The 24,957-nt window shown below is 44.8% G+C and overlaps 1 protein-coding gene across 3 annotated transcripts in view; it reads left to right on the forward strand.

Annotated features, from left to right (window-relative positions):
- ACER2 (alkaline ceramidase 2) overlaps positions 1–24,957 on the forward strand; it is a 46,982-nt gene that overhangs the window by 14,112 nt on the left and 7,913 nt on the right. Inside the window, exons 1-5 of one of the 3 annotated variants that reach the window (XM_073345482.1) lie at positions 1,536–2,004; positions 6,778–6,892; positions 7,848–7,989; positions 9,010–9,147; positions 24,252–24,389. In XM_073345482.1, coding sequence (XP_073201583.1) covers positions 1,897–2,004; positions 6,778–6,892; positions 7,848–7,989; positions 9,010–9,147; positions 24,252–24,389 — 641 coding nt within the window. In that variant the 5' untranslated portion in view covers positions 1,536–1,896. Of the gene's footprint in view, positions 1–1,535; positions 2,005–6,777; positions 6,893–7,847; positions 7,990–9,009; positions 9,148–24,251; positions 24,390–24,957 lie in introns of those variants that run through there. The other 2 variants (XM_073345484.1, XM_073345483.1) reach the window with 2 other exon arrangements.

Genomic DNA, 24,957 nt, shown 5'->3' on the forward strand with positions numbered 1-24,957 from the left:
CATGCTGCAGCTGCTCTGGCAGCAAAGTCTCCTTGGGGACTGGTGTGAGCACCAGAGTCACTTCACTAGACTGATCTGGCAGCTGCTGGCTCCCTTCTAGTGGTGTACAAGATTCAGAGGTCAGAAGGTTGCCATTGCTGACCAGGTTATTGTGAACCGTTGTGGAGCTCATTGCTCAATGCATCTGATCAAACTTCTCCTAAAAGAGACAGGATGATAGGGAGTTCCCAGAGGTGCAGTCCTCATCCCTGGCTTTCTTGGTAGTTGCTCTTGAACCACTTAATCCACTCCCTGCACTGATCTGTCTGGTATTTCTTAGTACGCATGGTCATTTCTGGTATTCTTATTGAAACCGAATGTCTTCTTCTCCTCACACCACAGATTTACCAGAATTTGACCATGGTCCTGTGACCAGGTAGCAGTGTGCTTGGCAACAGACTTCTTGCTGGTGGCCATAGCTAACTTAGGAGACAGTTCCCGCTGTTAGCAACTCAGCAGTCAGAATAAAATGGAAACGTTAAATGCCAAGCAGCTGTACATACACCAGGGGGATGCTTCTGTTTCCTGGGAGTCAATTGGCTAATCTTGGGATAGAAAGGATAAGAAAGCTGGCCCGTGGCATTGTGGGATAGTGTTTGCAGCCTCTCAGGATGTGAGACTGGGGGATCTGGTCCCAAGCTCTGTTCATGGTGCAAAATGATGCATTGTGGACCCAAGCCCCAGTGTGACTAGGGTGACCAGACAGCAAATGTGAAAAATCAGGATGGGGTGGGGGGTAATAGGAGCCCATATAAGAAAAAGACCCAAAAATCGGGACTGTCCCTATAAAATTTGGACATCTGGTCACCCTAAGTGTGACTCAGGCTCAGAAGCACCCACCTTGCAGGGTCCTAGGGTCTGGGTTCAGAAGGCTTACTGGTCTGAATCAGATAGATTTGTGTATAGACTGCAGGGGGGAGAGGTTGGGCTTGAGCCTGAATCTGAGCCCAGGTTTACATTGGAATGTAGACATACCCTTAGAGGTTATCCCTTTGAAACAGGACACGGGTTGGGCAGTGTGGGAAAGCTGTCTCTGCTCCTTTCTCTTTTTCTGTGTGTAAACAGAGAGCGTTAGTCTGCAAAACTGCCAGACTATGGATTTTCACGAGAACGGGGGGGAAGGAGGGGGAGCTCAATCCAGAAGCTGTTCTAGGAAAGATTACTGCAGTTCATTAATTTAAGTGTTTCAAAATCAGTCTGTTTTACTTGTGCTGGTGCCCAGATGCAGCGGATGTTGCGTTAAAAAAAGGTCTGCATTATCCTTTATTTCCCTGTTTGTTCACTTTGTGTCTTAAATGTTTCCGCCCCCATCTGTGTGGGTTTCGGAGTGGGGACAGCCTGGAATCCCAGGGACAGAAATTAAGATTTATTAAGTCCCACCTGGTGGCTCCGCTGGGGACCGGTGCAGAATTATTCCGTACACCCTCGTCTCTTCTGTGCTCCTCCAGCCCGGTCCTGAACGACAGAAGTCAATCAACAGGAGCTTGCGCGGACTTCAATTGGAGGAGGATCCGACTCTCTGTGTCGTGCGTGGTAAATACAGGGCAGCAGCTTGGCTGAGGCCGAAGGCGCAGGCGCTCTGGGGCTGAGGGCGGGCAGGCTGATCAGCAGGGAAGCGTGCATTAAGCTAAAAAACCCACTGGGAGGAGGGAGGATGAGTCCAACAGGCTGAGAGGTGCTGCTTGTGGAGCTCCATATCCGGTTGGAGCAAAGGAAAACAGGAGGAAGCTGCTGCGGGTGCTACCTCAATGTTGTCTGGGTCTTGCTGATTAGTCCAGGGGAGCAACAGCACAGAGAGCCCCAACACAGCCGCAGCGGAAAAAGCAGAAGCGGCTCTAAGGCAGATCCACCCCAGTCATGAGCACCCTCTACTTGTGGGATCAGCTGCGAGCCGGCAGCTCCGAGGTAGACTGGTGCGAAGATAACTACACTATCGTGCCCACGATAGCCGAGTTCTACAACACGGTGTGTATCGAGTACATAGCTTTGTGTTTGCACATCTGTATGCATGTCCCTGTGTCTTTCAGTGCCTGCAGTACACTCGGTATTTATTTTTTATCTTATGTTTAATGCATACGTATGTATATAGTGTGTGTGTGTGTCTGACTAAGGAATTATTTAAATATTATTGGTACATCCTGTCACTTTCATTGACTTTTTTAAATAAAAAAATAAGATGCAAATAACATTTACATTTGTTACTTTTTGTTTGCTAACTTTAATAGGAAGTTATCCAAATATAGCAAAAATACCATCATCTTCTTTTGTATTTCATAGTTTTTTAGCCTTGATTTCAAAGCATTTCCATGGGGAGTTAAAAGGAAATGAGATCTCTTGTTTTTCTAGCTTGGGGAAAATAGCAGCAGTCCCTCAGCTTTCCCTTGCCTTTTTGCACACAGGGCTAGAATAAGGTCTTCTTGCATGTGACAGTGTTGGTATTTTATTGCATTAGGGCTGTGGTCTTACTGTCCAATTGCATGGCAAGTTATCAGTTTTCCTGTAGCTTTATTTGGATGGTGTGGGGGTGAGGGTGGGAAGCATCTTTTGTGATCTGGTTTCACGTGCCTGTTTTCTGTTGATTTTGTTTCACCATCGTATAAGGCTAACATTTTTATTTTACTGGAACTTTAAAACTTTTTCATTTTAAAATGAAATGGAAAATGTTAAGGTTGATCACAAAAATACCAGGTTTCAGAGTAGCAGCCTTGTTAGTCTGTATTCGCAAAAAGAAAAGGAGTACTAGTGGCACCTTAGAGACTAACCAATTTATTTGAGCATAAGCTTTCGTGAGCTACAGCTCCCTTCATCGGATGCAATTATGCTCAAATAAATTGGTTAGTCTCTAAGGTGCCACTAGTACTCCTTTTCTTTTCACAAAAATACCATCTACTATACTGATTGGAAATTTTTCTGATCCTAATTCTGTGTATATCTCTCTTAAATCAACAATATATGGAAAGGGTCAGATATCAGTCTCATTTATGCTGGATTTACCAGTGTAACTTTGACTTCATTGGAGTTACTCCACATTTCTACCAGCATAGCTGAGATCAGAACCGGACTCAAAGACTAAACAAAATACAAAAGAGAGTTTTATCTCCACCCACTCCCACGTTCTAATATCTGGGACCATCTAACTTGTGTGACGCTCTTTTCTTTCTTTTGGGAGCAACATGCCTGGGGCCTAGGCTAGTAGTGTTTGCACTGGAGTAGAGGTGAACACAGAATGCTGTATGTGGAAGAACTAAAAATTGCTGCTCTTGAAATTCGTCCACCCTCCCCCCCCTCCCCCCCCCCAAGCTGAGCAAATTCCTTTCAGTTCTGCAATAGCAGCTTCTTATATATCAAATTTAGGGCTGGTCTATAGGTTTATCTATATTAGAAAATTTTAATTTGATAAATTGCTGGATTTATATTGACCAGTTCAAGTGCATCTCTGTTGGCGTGGTCTGCACCCAGGCTTTTGGATTGATTCAATTATTTCAGTTAGGGCTATGATTTTTTTTTTTTAACTGAAATAATTATCCTGTTACAATCCCTAGTCCTGAATGCAGTTAAGCCAGTATAAAGGTGCATTCCACTGGTGTAGCTTATTCCCCTATCCCCTTCCTGTAAGGGAATAGCTTTATACCACTATAACTGCATCCACATTAGTGGGGCATTGTACAGCTTCACAGATTTGTATGGAAAGTGTGGTGTACACTGGGATCCTGCAAATTCTGTGCAGGGCTTCCTTCAATTTTGATGGGTAATCATGTATGGAGGGCTGGCAGGATGGTACCCTGAGTTTCTCTGACTTTTTTCTTCCCACCTCACTGTCTTTTGGGGGTTTCTCGAACCCATTTTCCTAAACACTTGCCTAGCTCCTTCCTCTTTGTCTCCTGTTCTTTCTGGCTTTTTTTTTTTTTTTCCTTTCCAGGTTAGCAACCGGTTGTAGCACTGCATGCAGTTACAGAACTACATTTACACACCAAACCCTCTGCTGAGCGAATCAGTGAGGACTACATGATCTCAGTCCGTGTCTTTTTTTCTTGCTAGCTCCACACATTTAAATAAAAGCAAATCCCACATTTGAGCCCAGCATTGCTGATGCTATGATTTCCCTAGAACCACTATCAAGAGTGATCTGGTATATGGGTGCCCTATATCATCTGAGCACTTTGGGGAAAGTAGTCTGCTATATTTGCCCGTGTTGTCCCTGCAGAAGTACCTAAAACATAGGGAGGAAGTTTTTAGGATAAACAAAAGAGAACACTTCTTAATGAAAGCAAATGTGACTTGGAGCAGGCTGGAAGTGAGATGGGAGAGGGTGGTGAACACCCTCTACGGTGAAATACTGAGAAAATTAGCTAAAACATGAATGGTAATACTATAGAATGTAGTCCTGGAAAGTGCAGGGGGTGCACCAGGATGAATGATCAGATTAGGTCAAGAAAAGACAGCTGTTAACAGATCTATGGTGGAAATCCTGGCCCAACTCAAGTCAATGGGAGTTTTGCCACTGACCTCATTGGAGCCAAGATTTCACTCCATACCTCTAAAATGACTTGGGATAACATGGCTATGGGCCTGACCCAAAGCCCATTGAAGTCACTGGAAAGACTGCCCTTGTCTTGAATGGGCTTTGAATCAGGCCCTTAAAGTACTATAGCAGAACCTTGCTAATACACATCCCAAAAGGCCAGATATTATTCACTTCTCAGCAAAGATTTAACGGCACAGTCCTGTAGTCACAGGACAAAGGCCTTGTCTAAACACAAATTTTGAAACAGTTACCTAAAGATATTTTAAAATTGTATTTAGTTAGACTGGCGCAAACTGTGTGGACACTCCTAAATTGAGTTTAAATCAGGTATGTATACATGTCGTGGGTTTTTTGGGGACAGGAAGGTTGATTTGTTTTTAATTTGGCTTTTGTAAAGCTATACTCTATCTGCGGCATTGCAGACCTTTGTGGAAGTCCTGGGTGACAAGAACTGGACAATCTTTCTTCATTGTGCCTTTGTTTACACTCTTGGGTCTTTTGTTGACCAAAATGAGGGAACCAAATGTTTTCAGTGATGGAATTTGGTCCAGTTTGTGATGGAGCTCAAAGCAAAGAACAGTTACATTAAGCCTTTTAATACAGTATATCAGGATCCCCTTTTCTATATAGTTTATTTTGATAAAATCAGAAATTCAATACAGTGACTTCTAATGATGTATTTCAAACCTCTTCCTGCCAACCATATATTGTTCTGTAACAGTCCTAGATGCCAGTCCTAAAAAAGCCACAGAATCCTTTCTCCCTCTTCGCAATAGCCTGCTGATCTAGCTTTTTTATTTTTAGGTGACAGGAGAGGTGGGTTGGTCAATTTTTTTAATGTAAGTTTTTGTTGCATTTCAGCCTTTTCAACATTTTCATTGTAATCTTTTCTTAAAGAAAAAATTGATTTTAAAAGTACAAGTGAGCTCATCTCTATCATATTATCTTCTGAGTCTCAGGCTGAATGCTGTTTCCAAGGGTTCTGCTGGCACAAATTCACCGTGTAAAGAGTGTGCTATTTTAAACTGAGTGGGAGATTGCTTTTTCTAAATATTTTACTTTAATTAAACCCAAAGGTCAAGGCTTCTGAAGAAAATGTGACCCTCTGTGGGGGCATCTTTAGTTTGATTTAATGCTTCTTGCATACAGTGCTTCCAAATGAATATGCTTAGGAGCCCCTTCTTCAGTTCCTGTCATTTTGAATGCTGGTTTTAGGAACACGTTTTGACCCTTCCTGGGAATGTAAGTGAGGTGATTGAATTTTAATCTCTCTGAATTAGGTTCTTGTGTAAAGGGAAGACTATATTTGAGGACATGAGTAGGGAAAAATATAGTTGAAGGAGCAAACACACCCATTAAGGGTTCAATCCTACATGCTTTGTCCACCCCAGACTCTCATTAACTTCAGTGGAAGGTTGAGGGGCACTGGGAATATATGATCAGGCCCTAAAAGGCCAAACTGGCCAGTTTAAATTACAGGTTTCAAAGGCAGCTGTAATTCCCGCCCCCCCTTTGTTTTTTTTTTCAGGGGGACTTTCTTATGACCAAGCTCTCTCTCCTGCCTGAGTAATTGGGCTAGGCACTGAGAATGTAATAGAGGCAATGATGAGGAATTCTGTCTCCCTCCCCTGCCTCTCACCTGAGGATGAAGTTGTAGGGTAGATGCTCCACAGCTGCCTGTTACAGCCTAAGAGCTGCAGCAGGGTTCCCCAGCCCAAGTGCCTCCGCCTTCCTCTAAGGGAGGACCACATGATCTGTATCCAGGCAGTTCCACAAGTTTTCATGCAAGGCTCCCTCAGTCATTAAGAAGAGTGCCACCAGCTAAGATTCTTGTTATTCACCTCTTGTTGTCATTATATACTTTTTGAATTGCAATGACATGAATATTTGATAATGTATTTGTGTAATCACAGCAGTGTTGCTCATGGGATAGATTTACAAGGTATTTTAAGGAAGGGATCATCCACATTATACATTGTTCCCAGTCTGGATGGATTTATGCTTAACATTCTCAAAGTATAGACCTCCACTGCAGAACCTGGGTCAGCTTTGAGAAAACAGAAGGACACATGAGTTTTGGTGAGCTGGGGTTGTCATCAGACCAAGCAACAAATGTGCTTTTCTAGGTGGTTTTTGACAGCTTACAAACTTTAAAAGTTTGTTTAATTTTCCCCCTTTATTTGATACATTTTATTTTATTTTTTCTTTTCTAGATAAGCAACATCTTGTTTTTTGTTTTGCCACCAATATGTATGTGCTTATTTCGTCAATATGCAACCTGCTTCAACAGTGGAATATACCTAATATGGACTCTGCTAGTTGTTGTTGGTAAGTTGGTGTGTGTGTGTGTGTGTGTGTGTGTGTGTCTGGTCATGCATGAACTGTAAGAGAGAGGAAATTAGGTTCTTTTCCTGCCCGCATATCATGTTTTTGAAAAATAAAGCAACCCTGACTTCTAGTGAACAGTTTATTTGAACTTGATACTGAAGCATGTGCGCTTTTACAAAGGAAAATGTATTGTGACAATAGAGGTTGGCTGGAACTCTGGCCTGCTTAGCTCTGTTCTGCCCTTCCCTTCCGTAATTGCTCTTGCTACATTTGGGCTTGATGCTGAGCAGTGCTGAACACCCACATCCCATTACTTTAGTAGGAGTTGAGGATAGTTAGCATCATTTGGGAGGAGTTCAGGAGCCTTTTGTTTGTAACATGCTGATAATTTCTCTCCATAGAAGTGAATGTTTACCCATTTTATGTACAGAGGATCATTAATGTTTCCATTGTCAGCGACAATGGAAGATTTTGAAATACTACATAGATGGGGCAAAGAATTATTGTGCAGGTTGCATGGCTCTATAAAAAAGCATGGGATTTCCACCTGTAAATCATGCTAAGGTTTAGCCACCACCTGCTGCTACCCTTGTTTGACTTTCTCACTGACTGGGAGGGGGTATCTCTGTTTTTAGTTGTTTAGTTTGGAGTTGTGGGTTTTTTAAAAAAATAATACTTTGCCCATTTCAATTAATAGTGATACCGTGATGTGCTTTTTCTTTTACGTAAGCTCCATTTTGCTATTTAGAACTGACATTTGCACCTTTCATAAATTGGTTGTTTTGCAATAAGTTTTAGCTGCCACAGATTGTAGTGTTATTTAAGTCTTTCTACCATTTCCAGGCAGAATGATCTCCATGTCAAAGCATGTACTATTAGGTCCATTGTTAAGCGGCATAGTTTAGTGCTATACACTACTATAACTTCATATTGGCTTTTTAATTGATTCATCCAGGAATTGGATCGGTCTATTTCCATGCTACACTCAGTTTCCTGGGTCAGATGCTAGATGAGCTGGCTATTCTTTGGGTCCTGATGTGCGCTCTGGCCATGTGGTTCCCCAGAAGATACCTCCCAAAGGTTTTTCGAAATGACAGGTAATATATATGTATGCAGTGTCATTGTAGCTCTGTCAAGTCACAGGATGTTAGAGAGACAAGGTGGGTGCATTAGTGAAATAGTGTAATGAACTTCAAGACACAATCAGGGAACCATCCTGAGCTCTTTAAGATATATTTTTACCTGAGTTAATCTCTTTTATTGGACCATCATCTGTTGGTGAGAGAGACAAGCTTTCCGTCTTACACAGAGCTCTTTTTGAGGTCTGGAAAAAGGTACTCAGAGTGTCACAGTGAAATACAAAGTGGAACAGATCGTTTAACATAAATAGTTAATTATACTGGGAGTATTGCCAAATCTGAACCTTAAACAAACAAAAAAACCCACAAGGCAGGCCCCCCAAAATCATTGGTTTCAGAATCATGACATATATAAAAAAATCTCTGTATTAGCTTTGTGAGGTTTTGAATCTTTAGATTTCAGGTTTGCAAGCTTTTCTCTGCAGTCAAGAGAGCTAGAAAATACTTTATTTAATAAATTAAAAAAAAAAAAAAAGCTGAGATTCTCACGTAACATGATTCCAGTAGATAGGGCTTTAAGGAAAATAATAAATATCATTATACTCGTAAAATAATGAGAATTGGCAACACTGCACTGGTTTTAGACCTTGTAACTCAATTGAATACAGTGGAATAACTCATGAATTATACTGGAATAAGAGAGATCAGAATAGGGCCTCAGTTTCAAATATTTATGATCAGTGTGCATATAAAATATGCAACTCTCAAGGTTGCAGTCTTGCGAAGACATATGCACGAGACACACATGTATGCAAAGTTAAAGTCTTTGCCAGATCGGAGCCAAAGTAGGCATTCTGTACACACCATGTTGTTGTTGTTGTTGTTATAGTGTGTGTTGTATCTTATGCCTATTCAAAGAAATAAAATTTTGTTTACAACAATTTTAAACATTTTTAGGATCTTGTTGCCTTTTCTTGTTTATCTTTAATGTAAGGCTTTAATTAAACCAAAATGTACACCTTTTCTTTAATTATTCAGGGCAAGGTTTAAAGCTGCAGTCGGTGTCCTTTCTGGAGTCACTACATGCCTTGCATTCATTAAGCCTGCTATCAACAACATCTCGTTAATGACACTAGGTGTCCCCTGCACAGCTCTGCTAATTGCCGAGTTGAAGAGGTAGGCTTCTTTCTTCTGTATGTGAAGCAGCCTTTTTTGATGTTTATTTTCTGAGGGTTGCATTCTAGATACAAATATACTTTTGGGCAGATCACCTTCCAGATGCATGACCCACGTAAGGGCTAGGCAGAATCTCAGTCTGTGTACTCAAGGGACTCAAACCCCCGCCCTCCACCCCCACACTGGCAGGCAGAGAACTGGGAAGCACTGGGCATGCTGTTCTCAGTTCTTGCAATTTTATAGCAAGTCTCACAACATTTAATGTTTAAAGCCCTAGCTCCTGGACACACTTGGCTGTGGGAATCTCAACTTAATTTTTTTTAAATGAAAGTTTTCCTGGTTTTCTAGCCTTCATGGTTGCAGAGAAAATCTCAAAAACCTGAACCCTAAAGGCTCCAAAGTCAGAAGGCAAATAAAAAGACCCAACATTTATTGTTGTTTTACAATCTCATGATTTTTGGGCTCCTGATTTATGATTTGTGAATCTTTGGGGTTGTCAACTGCTTCTCTGGCCTGGTCTACACCATGAAACTTTGTCATGTTTGTTCAAGGTTGACAGTTTTTATGCTGACATGACCACAGTTTGTCCTGGTCTGCACTGACTACTGAACATGTTTAGCATCTCATATCAGAACACTAGTTCACAGTGGTGAGGAGGCATGGTAACATTGCTTAGTGCAGACCAGGCCCCTGAGACAGGGTGCTGCTCTTACAGCCATGCCGCTGCGCAATGCCCCCAACGCAGGGCTGGGCCTATAAGGCACAATCTAGCTGTTGGTCTTTCTGTTATACCGGCAATGGTATAACAGAACTCAGGGCTTGTCTACACTACTGCGTGGGGTCGATCTAAGATACGCAAATTCAGCTACATGACTAGCATAGCTGAAGTCGACGTACTTGGATCTACTTACCGCAGTGTCTTCACTGCGGTATACCGACAGCTGGCGCTCTCCTGTCAACTGCGCTTGTGCTTCTTGTTCTGGTGGAGTACCGGAGTTGACGGGAGAGCGCTCAGCAGTTGATTTATCACGTCTATAGTAGATGCAATAAATTGACCCCCGATGGATCGATCGCTGCCCGCCTATCCGGCGGGTAGTGTAGACAAGCCCTTGCTCTGCTCCACCCCAACTGTTTGGATTCTCTCACACTGCATGAATTTCCAATGATTAATGAAGTCATTATATGTATACCTAAATACATAAGACCCAATACTCAGTTGGTGTAAACGGGATTACCTGCATTGAAGTCAGTCGAGCTGCACTGATTTACACCAATGGAGAATTTGGCCCAGTATATGCAACAAGTGCAAATTCATGTTACAAAGTAACTTTTGAATCTGATTCTCCTCTCCTACCCTTATAAATCAGGAATAACTCTTTTGAAGTCTGTGTAAAAGAAAGAAGAATCAAGCTTAACTTTAGTATTTCTTCAAAAAGAACAGGAGTACTTGTGGCACCTTAGAGACTAACAAATTTATTAGAACATAAGCTTTCGTGGGCTACAGCCCACTTCATCGGATGCATAGAATGGAACATATAGTAAGAACACACACACACGTTGGAAGTTTCCATACAAACTGTAAGAGGCTAATTAGCTAAGATGAGCTATTATCAGAAACCTACTGACCGCTATACTTACCTACATGCCTCCAGCTTCCATCGAGGACACACCATACAATCCGTTGTCTACAGCCAAGCTTTAAGATACAACCGCATTTGCTCCAATCCCTCAGACAGAGACAGGATCTCTATCAAGCAGTCTTAAAAATACCCACCTGCTGAAGTGAAAAAACAGATTGACAGAGCCAGAAGAGTACCCAGAAGTCACCTACTACAGGACAGGCCCAACAAAGAAAATAACAGAACGCCACTAGCTGTCACCTTCAGCCCCCAACTAAAATCTCTCCAGTGCATCATCAAAGATTTACAACCTATCCTGAAAAATGATCCCTCACTCTCACAGATCTTGGGAGACAGACCAGTCCTCGCTTACAGATAGCCCCCCAACCTGAAGCAAATACTCTCCAGCAACCACACACCACACAACAAAAACACTAACCCAGGAACCTATCCTTGCAACAAAGCCCGATGCCAATTCTGTCCACATATTTATTCAAGTGACACCATCATAGGACCTAATCACATTAGTCACGCCATCAGGGGCTCGTTCACCTGCACATCTACCAATGTGATATATGCCATCATGTGCCAGCAGTGCCCCTCTGCTGTGTACATTGGCCAAACTGGACAGTCTCTACGCAAAAGAATATATGGACACAAATCTGACATCAGGAATCATAACATTCAAAAACCGGTAGGAGAACACTTCAACCTCTCTGGCCACTCAGTAAAAGATTTAAGGGTGGCAATTTTGCAACAGAAAAGCTTCAAAAAAAAAGACTCCAATGAGAAACTGCTGAGCTTGAATTAATATGCAAACTAGATACCATTAACTTGGGTTTGACTAGAGACTGGGAGTGGCTGGGTCATTACACATATTGAATCTATTTCCCTATGTTAAGTCCCCTCACACCTTCTTGTCAACTGTCTAAATGGGCCATCCTGATTATCTCTACAAAAGTTTTTTTTTCTCCTGCTGATAATAGTTCATCTTAACTAATTAGCCTCTCACAGTTTGTATGGAAACTTCCAACTTCTCTTGTATGTGTATCTATATCTTCTTCTATCTGTTCGATTCTATGCATCCGATGAAGTGGGCTGTAGCCCACGAAAGCTTATGCTCAAATAAACGTGTTAGTCGCTAAGGTGTCACAAGTACTCCTTTTCTTTCTGCGGACACAGTCTAACACGGCTGCTACTCTGAAACCTTTAGTATTTCTTGACTCTTTTGTATTTAAAAATGCAATATTCATGATGTATGAATAGAGTGGGTTTTTTCCATTCGATTTTATCAGACTACATAACAACCTCTCCTAACTGTAATATTTTGGAAAGGTATCATTAAATCCTTCTTGATGAAAAGCACCACTGAAACACAGCCATCTCTGTGGTATGAGGAGTGTGGGAACTGAGCAGTGCACTGCATAATAAATGAGGGGGTGGAGAAATTGACCAAGGAGCCTGGTGGAATTGGCTAGAACGCTAATGAAAGTGCCACGGGATTTTTAATATTCATAGAGAGCCATTTGGAGGGACATCCTGTGTGACTTTGGGCAAATCACTTAAACTATCTGTGCCTCAGTTTTCCTTTTGGAAACTGCATATAATAATTTTGCCTTTATTTCCCAGGGAAGTTGCAAAGAGAAATCACAAACTTGTTAGGGGCTCAGACACTTTAGTGTCAAGTGCCATAGATATGCCTATAAGTAAATTAATACCTTTGTTTTAAGAGTTTCACATGGAAGATCGTATGGAACTCTGTTATTTACCTTTAGAAGAATGAAAGGCTTGAACACTCCTGCTTTTGAATCAGCTCCCTTGAGTCCCTTATAAGAAAATATCAATTTAATTGTGCAATGTGGGATCTAATACCTGCAACATTTTTTGATAAATTGCTAAATGTAAAAGCAAAGAATTAAAGGCATTATTTTAAGCCGTACTGATCCCTGGGAGATTTAAATACAGACGCATTCTCCTAAACCCAGAAGAGGTCATCTAATCCCTTTTTACAATATAAAAAATATGAACGTTATTGAAAACCGGTGGGATTTTTTCCGTGCAAGTGCAGTCAGTAATCCAGCTGTACGTTGAAATCTGAGTGCTCTGGTGTGGAACCTTCACTATGAAACTATTTTGGGTAGAGAGGGGAAAAAACTAATAGGCCAATAGTTTCCTCTGTTCCATGTAGAAGATATTTGGGCCTTATTTATCATTGCATTACTCCAATTTTATGCCAATATAAATTGCAAACTGGATAGTGGTGAATCAAACCTTTTGTGTTTCCTAATGAAGATTTTTCTTACTCTAATTCAGTGGTTCCCAAACTTGTTCCGCCACTTGTGCAGGAAAAGCCTCTGGTGAGCCGGGCCGGTTTGTTTACCTGCCGCGTCCAAAGGTTCGGCTGATCCTCCCAGTGGCCGCGGTTCGCTGCTCCAGGCCAATGGGAGCTGCTGGAAGCGGCGCAGGCCGAGGGATGTACTGGCCACCACTTCCAGCAGCTCCCATTGGCCTGGAGCAGCAAACCGTGGGTACTGGGAGCCATGATCGGCCAAACCTGTGGACGCGGCAGGTAAACAACCGGCCCGGCCTGCCAGGGGCTTTCCCTGCACAAGCGGCAGAACAAGTTTGGGAATGCTCTAATGCTCTTTCACTTCTCTAATTTTTCCTTGGGAACAAATTGCTGCCATAAAAAGAGCATTATGATCTCAAATGGGAGAAGAGATGGCTAGTAAAGTAGGAAACACTAAAATGGGTGATTTTCAAAGGCACAAAGGGCAGGAGGAAGATGATAAATTCCATGTGTAATCTAGTGCAGCCCCTGTGGTGTTAGCATGATGGTAGTGTGTGTTGGCCCTGTAAGAATAACAACTATGGATGGCTAGTATCAGAGGAGACTCAAACACATTGTGGTAATTTTTATTAACAGACATTTAAATTATGCTGCCTATGATTATATACAAGCACTGCATTTATGCAAATGTATTGCACAATCAGGAAAAGCAAATGGTAAGGTTTCAACAGCAAAATTATCTTGGCCAGATTTACGCTAGAATATATTAAGCTACTGTTTAACAGGAAAAAGAGGGACAAAAATATTACAGATCTGCAATATGGCAGAATGAACAATGCTCCTGGAACCTTAGCATGTGCAAGGCCTGTTCAATTTTAATGTTGCCTTAACAGGTTTTTAAAACTTCATTTTCATATTTGCTTTAAAAAGACTGGACAGCTTCATAGCACTTACCTGGTTCCAGTTAGGGTTTGAAGTTCGCACCCATATTGCTGGTGAATGCAGTGGAGGAGAAGTGTGTAGCTTTGCTGCTCCCCATCAGTATTTCTAAAGCACCCGTCACTGTATCTAGGCACTGTACAGGGAATTACAGAAAATCCTTGAACGTTGCCCAGAAAAGACCATCTCTACCATCCTACTTTTGGGGGGTTTGCCCTTGCTTACCTTTGAACACCATCTTGAAATATCCCCTGAAGCACTTACTTATTTTATAGACTTATAAAAACAATTGAAAAGAATCCCATCACCATTATGTCATCTTGTAACTACTGTCTCCACCACTTCCCTTAGGAGTGTCTTAAATCTCACTGTCAGCAATTTTTTTTGCTGATATTCAGCATAAATTTTCAGTCTCATCCCACTACTTAAAACTCTTTAAAGCATGCACAATTACTCTCCTTCTTTGTTGTTCACGCCCTACAAATATTTGTAGGCATGGCCATTGCTTAAGGCAGCTACATGTTGAGGCCAGGTTTTCTGTGTTAAATGTGCACAATTATGCACAGGCATTTGCTTTCCACACTTAAGAACACAAACACCTGATTTTTTTTGAGTGTGTGCACGGACATGACCGTTTAGCTAACAGAAAGTCAAAGCTTGGCATCCATTTGCATGTGTCTGTTGGTTGTGTGTTCAAACAGTGAATCCCTACACATCCATCCGTGCCTAGGTATTTGTACATGAATAGTGGCAATAGGGGTTTTTGGTCTTGTATGACCTGATCCATCTCCCATGGGAGTGAGTGAGAATCTTTCCATTGACATTAATGAGTCGTGAATTGGGCTTCTCATGTGTATCAATAAAGCAGTCTCTTTATACCTGTTTGGTAATGCGGTGCCCAGCACTGAATATAGCATTCCAGGTGTGGTCTCACTAGGGAAGTATAAAGAAAAACTCTTGTGTCCCTGCTCTTTGACTGGATGCCTCTGCATATGCAGACCAAAAATCTCTTTGCCCTTTTCTGATGCCTTATTACAACTATTTAACCTTGAAGTGGAAAAAATCACTGCAAGCACTACAGAAGAAATCTGTTATTATTTCATATAATAGCTAGCATATAAAATGCGTAAAGCTACCTTTATGTCCTGCCCCCTCTCCTCAGGATTTGTTCTGATCGTCAGCCAGATCAATTTCAGCCTTTTTAAAAATCTATCCTGGTTTGGATATATTCTATATGTAGTAATAAGTTCAGTGGTAGCCATATAGGTGTTCGCAAAAAGAAAAGGAGTACTTGTGGCACCTTAGAGACTAACCAATTTATTTGAGCATGAGCTTTCGTGAGCTACAGCTCAAATCACTTTATATTGATATACTTCTTGTGAAACAAACCGAATACAACAGCAACACAGAAAGCTGGCAGTGGAAGCATGAAGTCCTTTGTGTACGAACAGAGAAGTTGTAATAATTTTGAATGTCAGATTATTTATAGATGGCTTTAAAAAGGAAATATCAAACCCTAAAATTAACGTGCAAAAGAATGCAACAGGAAATCCTTAGGAACAAGATTGTGCAGCATGGTATCTTTTCTGTTGCTAATCTATAGGCTATAAAGAAATCCACTGCCAAACCTTATGCCTGTTAATAAAGGAGTCCACCGCCTAATCTCAAATTCACATTAAAAATTCAAATGAAGCAGAATAATTTTAATAGTAAGAAGAATCTTTTCTATCTTTTGATGGAAAAATATCTTACTAAATCTTTAATTTGCAAACTCAGATGTTGTATGACTGTAGCTCCAACATCTTTAGAAAACTGTCACCTAGTAAAGTGTTTTTTATATTTTTTTTCTTTTGAATTTTTTCTGATGCAAAAGAATTTATACATTAAAAAAGTCAGAAAATTCTTCTCTTTTTTTTTTTTTTTTTTAAAAAGATTCCAGTGCCAGTCACAAGTCTGCCCAACCTCCATATATGGGCTGGAGACTCTGTTCTCCTGCCTCTTCAGCCACTCCTTCTATTCCCTCTCTCAATACAGAGTGAGCTGAGATTATATTATGTAAGAAAAAGTTGCAATGAACTTTCGCCAGGGTACAGAGTTAAGGTTGTCATAGCAGCAATAGAGGGAGAGGGCCTCTGACCTATATATGATGTCTTCTGCTTTCAAATCCACACAGGTAATGACTGATGTTGGAAATCACTCAGAATTCCCTCATTTGTCGTGTTGGAATTTCAAAATTGAGGGTGACAAATTTGTGTGCGAGACCAGGAATTTTTACTTGTATGTACTGCAATCAGTCGTAAAACGACAGGGTTACTTAGACTGTTAGCTCCTTGGGGTAAAGGCTGTCTTTTTCCTGGGTTTGTAGGATCATGGTCCCTAGGTGTTTCCTTATTACAAACAATAATAATAGTATTCATTGCAACACAAGCAGAATATTTATTTTTTGTTGCTACTAAATGTTTGAGATTTATGCTGAAATCTCTGTGTCCTTGGTCCTGAAATACCACAGGTTTTATTGAGTCTGAGGAGTGAGATCTGCAAGGAATAGACAGGCTCTTGCAGGCAGCTCCAGGTCATGGCCAGGGGCCAGGTTTATAAGGGAACTTATGCTGAACTGTTTTCTTGCTATGAAATAAAATGCAACCTTGAAAAAAAGGGACAGAAATCCTTTTGAGGGTGGTTTTTGACCAATGGCCCTACTCTCAGTAGTAAGAACTATGCTTGGCAGTGTTTACAGAATTGCGTCCCAGGAAAATCCACCCGATTTTAAAAACAAAAACCAGAAGCATAATTTTCTTTTTGTAGAAAGACCAACAAAGCCAAACTACACTTCATCCTAGACAGCATATAAGAAAAAGGTCATGTCCCAAGAGATCTCATATTGTATAACTCCTGTATTGAACTCTCTCATTGGCTAAGTAAGATTTAATGCCACAAGGAATGTAGGCTCCTGAGCAAAACTATGGAGACCACAGAATTCAGTAACAAATTTCATTACATTTAAAAAAAAAAAAAAGAGTATTCCTACTTTACAGGCAAGACAGCCTAAGCTAATTCCTTGTACATACATTGGTACCTGCTTTTGAAGGCAGAGCTGATCAGCTACAGGCCAACTTGCTTATGGCCACAACAGATGGCTCTTTTCCCTCAATAGTAGGAATTATTGTGTATGGACAGGTTTGTTTCCTCCATCCACGGTCAAACTCCATCTTCTTCTTCAAGTGATTGCTCATGTGTATTCCACAATAGGTGTGAGTGCTCACCACATGCACTGGTGTTTTCCCCTAGCAGTACCCGCAGGGGGGAGCACCCCAGCGACCCCTGGCATGGCGCCTCCATGGCTCGGTATAAGGGGAGCTGCGTGCTTCCCCCCACCCTCCGTTCCTTCTTGCCGCCAGTGAAGTTGCATCGGAACTACTCTGCTCCAGCTTTGCTGTAGCTCGTCCCCAGAACTGCTTGTTCATTCAGCGTTAGTATCTGTAGTTAGTTAGCTGCTCAGTTAGTTAGAACGCGTGGGCCCCGGGGCATGCCCCACAGCCCGAGCTGTAAGCCATGCGACACTTGTAGGCGATCTGTGCCAAGGAGTGACCCGCACACAGACTGTTTACGCTGTTTGGGAGAAACCCATATCCGCGATGGCTGCAAGATTTGCAAGTCGTTCAAACCTCGGACCAAAAGGGAAAGAGACATTAGGCTCCGGACCATTCTGATGGAACTGGCGCTGACTCTGGTGTGCCGCTCCAAGCTGGCACTGGGCACTGCGACCTTCCGGAGCCTTTGACCAGTCAGCACCGCTTCCCGTCCATGGGGCACAAGAAGGCAAAAGAGATGCCTTCTTCGCAGCAGCACCAAGGAAAACCCGGGGCAGAGGCTAGACCCATGTCGGGCAGTCCTTGATCCCCTCCGGCCTCTAGGCCTATGAATCATGTAGAGCGGAGTAGTCCAGCCGCTTAGGACCAGGCCTCCCCAGGTGTCCGGATGTCCTCCATGCTGGAGGCCCTGCAGGCGGCCCGGGATGTCATGTCCATGCCGGTACCACGAGCGCTGCCGATGTCGGTCTCATGCTCCAGGGGCAAGCCATCGCTGGGATCTTTGCAGTCGCCCCTGGCTTGGTACCGGTCTCGGTCCAGGGAACGTTCCTGACAGTGTTCGCCGCCTAGCAACCTTTCAGGGCAAAGTCCACGTGGATCACCCTCAACTCCCACCAGACTGTCTGGTTGGGTGCCATCCGACCGAGACTCTCGGCACCGTTCCACTTCAAGGAGTGAGTACCGACGGGACCGAGGCAGACATCGCCAGAGGTTCTCATCTCGGAGGGGTTACCGCAGCCAGTCACGGCATAGACGTTGATGCCATTCCCACTCAGAATCCCTCTCCAAGACCCTGCCAAGGCATCGTCTCCGCAGCTCCGGGCGTCGATCACTGCCGTCACGGGTCCACCTGTCGGAGCCAATCACAGCGCAGCTGCTACCGACAGTACTGGTCCTCCATGTCGAGATTGTGGTCCCGTGGTCATCGTTGCTCCCGGCACCGCCGCTCTTCCTGGTCCCAGGACAGCGGCAGGTCGTTTGTCAGCCCGGCCTCCGCTTGTAGTCGTCCCTCCGTGGGCCAGGTCAGCCGGGCCGAGCAACCGGGCCCACCGGTGCCGCAGCAAGTACAGTGGCTCCAGGCCCCATGGTTGGCCCAGTGGTACCAGTGGGCACCGTAGCCCTTGATGCAGCCCCGGTGGGGGCTCGCTCGGTAGCCAGAGCCTCAGAGGCATCATCGGCCTCACTCTCCAGACCTCCAAGGAAGGAATCGGTGGGATGTACATCCGCAGCACCGGGCCCAGAGACCGACCAAGTGGTGGACCCTCTGGTGCAGGCAGACACCCAAAATACCGCACCAGCCTCCTCGCCCTCCCCGGATGAGGTGATTACGGCCCCGCTCCCCTCAGTCCCGCAGGAGGACTTTCAGGCCCACCAGGAACTCCTAAAAAGGGTGGCATCAAGCCTCCACCTCCAGGCAGAGGAGATGGAGGAGCCCTCAGACTCCCTGTTTAATGTGCTGTCCTCGTCAGAACTGGGTGGGGTAGCATTGCCTCTCCATGAAGGGATGGCAAAAATTTCAAATGCCCTTTGGCAAACACCGGCCTCATTGGCCCCCACCTCCAAGAGGGCGGAACGTAAGTACTTTGTACCCGCCAAGGGACACGAGTACTTATACACCCACCCGGCGCCCAACTCCCTGGTGGTCGAGTCGGTCAACCACAGGGAACGGCAGAGCCAGCCAGCCCCTACCCAGGAAAATAAAGATTCACGGAGGCTGGACTCTCTTGGAAGCAAAGTTTATTCGTCCTCAAGCTCCCCGTTACAAGTGCCAAACCACCAGGCTCTCCTGGGCTGGTATGAGTTCAATCTGTGGGGCTCCCTGCCCAAGTTTGAGGACTCCCTCCAGGAGCGTGATAGGAAGGAGTTCAAGGCACTGGTGGAGGAGGGTACAGCGGCTGCAAGCGACTTTGGATGCGGCGGACATGGCTGCTCAATCCATGGCCTCCACTGTGTCCATGAGAAGGGTATTGTGGCTCCTGCTGTCCAGGCTGTCCAGTGAGGCACAGGCCACCATGCAGGATCTCCCATTTGACGGGAAAGCTCTGTTTGCGGAACAAACAGATACAAAGCTGCATGGTGGAAAGAACTCTTGCACGACCCTCCAGACTCTGGGTCTCTATGTCCCGGCTCTGGCTAAATCTAAGTTTAAGCTGCAGCAGACTCCCGCTCAGGCCTCCACCTGAAATATGAGGCTGCCTATAAGAAGGCACGGGACTATAAAAGGCGCCCTCAGAGGCAGTCGAGGCAGGCCCCGCAACCTGGGTCCTCTAAGGGCAAACAGGCGAGGAAAAGACGCTAATGCTCGGGGGCGCCCTGCCAGTCCCCCTCAGGGATCCACCCTCAATAAAGCTCCAGTTCAAAGGCAAGGGGTTCTCCTCCCACTATTTCCTTATCCTGAAGGCCAAAGTGGGACTCAGGCCCATCCTGGATCTGCGAGATCTGAGCCAGTTCATGGTGAAGCTCAATTTCCGCATGGTCTCCCGGGCCTCCATCATCCCCTCCCTGGATCCCAGGGACTGGTACGCTGCCTTCGATCTGCAGGACGCGTACTTCCACATTCACATATTCGAGGGACACAGACGCCTCCTCCATTTCGTGGTGGGGCAGAATCACTACCAATTTATGGTCCTCTCGTTTGGCCTGTCCACTGCCCCCAGGGTATTTCCAAAATGTATGTCAGGGGTAGTAGCCTACCTCAGGCGCTGGGGGGTGTCCAGATTTTTCCCTATCTGGACAATTGGCTGGTCAAGGGCAGCTCCAGTCGCAGGTGAGGGATCATGCGTTAGTCCCAGTTCAACACATGGAGTTTATCAGGACACTCCTGGACACCTCATCGGCCACAGCTTCCCTCCCACCAGACAGGTTCGAGACCCTGAAGGGGCTCATCGGCATGATCACAAGGTTCCTGGTGACAACAGCCAGAGTGTGCCTCCAGCTCTTGGGTCACATGTCAGCATGCACGTACGTGGTCCACCATGCCAGACTCCGAATGAGGCCTCTCCAGCTCCGGCTTGCCTTGGAGTTCTCCCAGGCCAGGGACAGGATGGACAAGGTCCTCACCGTGCCCAGCTTGGCGATCGCCTCCCTACGGTGGTGGTCTGCCCCAAGCAACATGCTCCAAGGGGTCCCATTCTGGGACAGGGCCCTGTCACTGGAGCTGGTGTCCAATGCATCGGACCTGGGTTGGGTGGCTCATGTGGGGAATGTTCGGACCCACGGTCTGTGGTTGTCTCAGGATCTGACCCCACACATAACGTCAAGGAGCTCAGGGCGGTACACCTGGCGTGCGTGGCTTTCCACTTGTACCTGGAGGGCAAGGTGGTCAGGGTCCTCACGGACAACATGTCCTCGATGTTCTATATCAACAGGCAAGATGGGGCCGGGTCATCTGCCCTCTGCCGTGAAGCCCTCAAGCTGTGGGATTTCTGTATAGCCCATGGCATCTGCCTAAAGGCCTTCCATCTACCAGGCGCCTGGAACGTGCAGGCAGATCGCTTGAGCAGGGACTTCTCTTCTCAGCACGAGTGGTCTCTCCACCCAGAAGTGGCTCACCAACTCTTCCAAGTGTGGGGAACTCCCCAGGTGGACCTGTTCATGACACGGCATAACTGGCGCTGTCCCCAGTTCTGCTCCACAGGGTGACTGGGACGGGGCGCTATCTCTGATGCCTTCCTCCTGTCCTGGTCAGGCCAGTTTTCTCTATACCTTCCCCCTATTCCCACTGATCAGCAAGATCCTGGAAAAGGTAAAGATGGACAAGGCCTGGGTCCTCCTGATTGCCCCAGCATGGCCCAGGCAACATTGGTACAGGACCCTCGCGGGCCTGGCGGTTGCTCCGCTGTGGCCATTACTGTTCCGCCCGGATCTGCTCCCCAGGACCGGGGCTACCTCCTCCATCCCAACCTAGCAGCTCTCCACCTCACGGCGTGGCTGCTCAATGGTTAGGTAGGGAGGAGAAAGCAGGCTGCCCTCCACACGCTGCTCCTACTTGGCAAAGTAGTCCCAGTTCTTCAGATGGGCAGCTGAATGGGGTGTCTCCCCGGTGGCCACCCCGATCCAGTTTATCCTGGAATACCTTCTCCACCTATAGCCCAGCGCTTGGCGCCCTCATCAGTCAAGGTGCACCTGGCGGCCATGTCGGCCTTCTGTCCGCCGGTGCGGGGGTACTTAGTATTCTCCCATGCTGTGACTGGCCAGTTCCTCAGGGTGTTGGACCGTCTGTTCCCATACGTCAGGCCCCCACACCCGCAATGGGACCTGAACCTGGTGTTGACCCATGTCATGGAGCCCCATTTGAGCCACTAGCCACGTGTGCCTGGTCCCACCTCTTGTGGAAGGTGACCTTCCTGGTCACAATCATGTCGGCCAGGCAGGTCTTGGATCTCCGAGCCCCCATACACGGTTTCATAAGGACAAGGTCCAGCTCCGCCCACACCCTGCGTTCCTCCCGAAGGTGGTCTCCGCCTATTACTGGAGTCGGGACATTTTTCTGCTGGTCCTCTGCCCCAAGCCCCATGCATTCAGTGAGGAGCACCATCTCCACACACTCAATGTGTGACGGGCTCTGGCTTTCTACCTCGAGTGGACCAAGCCTTTCAGAAAGTCCTCGCAACTGTTCATTGCCTTGGCTGAGCACATGGGGGGTCAGTCGATCTCCATTCAGCGGCTTTCCAACTGGATCACTTAGTGCATGTGCACCTGTTATGAGCTGGCGGGTATCCCCCCGCCACCGATTATGAAGGTGCACTCGATTCAGGTGTAGGCCTCGTCGGCTGCCTTCTTGGCCCACGTTCCCATCCAGGACCGTGGTCTTTTGGAGGGCCTTGGTCTTCGGTTCACACGTTCACCTCACACTATGCCATCATCCCCAAACCAGGGATGACGCTGGGTTCAGCAGAGCTGTCCTCCGTCCTGGGAACTTGTGAACTCCTTCCCACCTCCAACAGAAATAGCTTGGAATCACCTATTGTGGAATACACATGAGCAATCACTCAAAGAAGAAAAGATAGTTACCTTTTCTGTAACTGGTGTTCTTCGAGTTGCGTTGCTTATGTCTATTCTACATCCCACGCTCCTTCCCCTCTGTCGGAGTTGTCTGGCAAGAAGGAACTGAGGGTGGGGGGAGCACGCAGCTCCCCTTATACCGCGCCATGGAGGCGCCACTCCAGGGGTCAATGGAGTGCTCCCCCCTATGGGTACTGCTAGGGCAAAAACTTCTGGCACCGGTGCACGTGGCGAGCACGCACGCCTATTGTGGAATACACATGAGCAACACATCTCGAAGAACACTAGTTACGGAAAAGGTAACTGTCTTTGAACCCAGATTGAGAATTTCGTTTCTGAGGTTCAGAAGAATGCAACATCAGCTAAATTGTTCTTGTCAAAAACTTTGGGGATGTTTAAACTTTTGGGTTAGCATCATTTCAAACTGTAGATTACTTGAATTAATGTGTAGAAAAAACAGCTAGTCCCCCCCCCCCACACCCAAAAGCATAGAATTCTTCATATTTATATAACTTTTAAAAAAATGTTTGCTACATCAAAGGGGCAAATGAAAATTTGGCTCAAAATTTACAAACTTTTACTCAAATTCTAAACCCAAAGAAATGTTTTGATAACGACAGAATTTTAAAAATTCAGCTACGTTTCCCTTGTGTTCTAACTGTGGCTGGGACGAAGTTGTTTTTAACCAGTTCTTAAAAACCATACTCCAGTCTGAGTATTTGTGGCAAGGCTAGTAATGGACCCCAGTGCCAAAGACTTGTAACCAGTTTCCATCAGTTTTACCACTGCGTCTAACAATCAGAAAAACTCCTCTGTGTTGAAATGGTAAAAGTTGTGCTTAAATATTTGTTCTTTCCTTAAGACAGAATGCGTTTAGTGTGTTTCATGTTTTGACACCAAACCTTTCACTTATAGGGGTGCCAATTAATTAAAATCTTAAAGAAAAAAACTAAAAAATAAAGAATTCAAGTGTAGTTCTTGTCTGGAAAGTGACTCTTGCTAATAATGACATGGGGGGGTTCCATGTTTATTGTTTCTCCGTGACGCCAAATACATTTTGCTCAGTTTACAAGTAAAAAGAGTAATTTTTTTTTTCCTTCTAACTGCTTACCATGCAAACTCACCCTGAGATCTGAAAGTTAAGCTGGGCATTTCTCATCCATCCTCACCAGTTTAAAAAAAAAGATGCTGCAATTGGCATTTAGGTCCCTATCTTGCAAAGAGAACTGGGCAGGCAGATTCCTGCTGCCTCATGGTTCTTGTTGCAGGATTAGGGCAGTTGCTGACATATGAGGGAAAATGGATTCCAGCTCTGGCTTCCAGAACTTTTACTTGGGCTGTAGTCCTAACAGGAGTGAAAACAATTTTTTTGTCCAAAAGTTGCACATCTGTAATTAAGAGTATCCCGGAGCAGAGCTACTGAGTAAAGGTGCCATTTTGTTTGCATAGTCTCTTTACTCACCTCAGATTGATGGTAAGTAGATGGTAAGTAAAGCTCCTCAACATATCACTTTTTCAGAATGCTGCACTGGATGCAAAGCAGCTGCAGGCTTCTTAAAGATGTGCAACCTGGCGTTCCGGATTCCACGCCAAAGCTCAATATAGCCAAACCACATAGTGACTGATAACAGCTTTTCTTCCTTTCCTTATGTCATTTTTTAGGTGTGAAAACTTGCGTGTGTACAAGCTGGGCCTCTTTTCAGGTCTTTGGTGGATGTTAGCACTTTTCTGCTGGATCAGTGACAAAGCATTTTGTGAGATCTGGTCTTCATTTAACTTTCCGTATTTGCACTGTGTATGGTAAGTACTGTGTGTAAACTCTGTTGTTTCATTTAAAGAAGAGAAACCCTTAATAACCCTTAATGCACGTAGGCTGTCTTGTGCATTGACTGTTGTTCCTTTCACAATGATGAACAGCTTTACTAGTAAAAGACTCCCAACCAATAGTGTTCAGACATCCCATCCACTTGATAGATTTATGTGCCTCCTGGCCTCTTCAGTTTCTGCAGACTCTAACTTCACTTTTAATGAAAACTAAGTTTCTAGCCCTTATGAATGCTGAAATAACCTTCCAAGTGTAAACCAATGCAGTGTTATCAGTCTGAAACAATGGGTCTGAGAAAAGAGAAATCTCTCCATCCTTAAAAAATCCATGACAGCAGACAGGTAGGCAAAGAAGATTAGAGCTCAGTGCCACTCCTTCACACCTATCCACCTGTGAGCAAAAGTCCCTTTTACTCAAGACCATATCTCATCATTTTCCCCCAAACTCTGTGTAAGTATCTCTTTTGCAGCATATTCAAAGGTCATCAAGTTTGGACCAAGAATGTTACAATTCACTGCATATTTGTAGTATAGTTATCTATAT

The sequence above is a fragment of the Lepidochelys kempii genome, chromosome 5 (assembly GCF_965140265.1).
Source record: "Lepidochelys kempii isolate rLepKem1 chromosome 5, rLepKem1.hap2, whole genome shotgun sequence".
Classification (NCBI taxonomy): Eukaryota; Metazoa; Chordata; order Testudines; family Cheloniidae; genus Lepidochelys; species Lepidochelys kempii.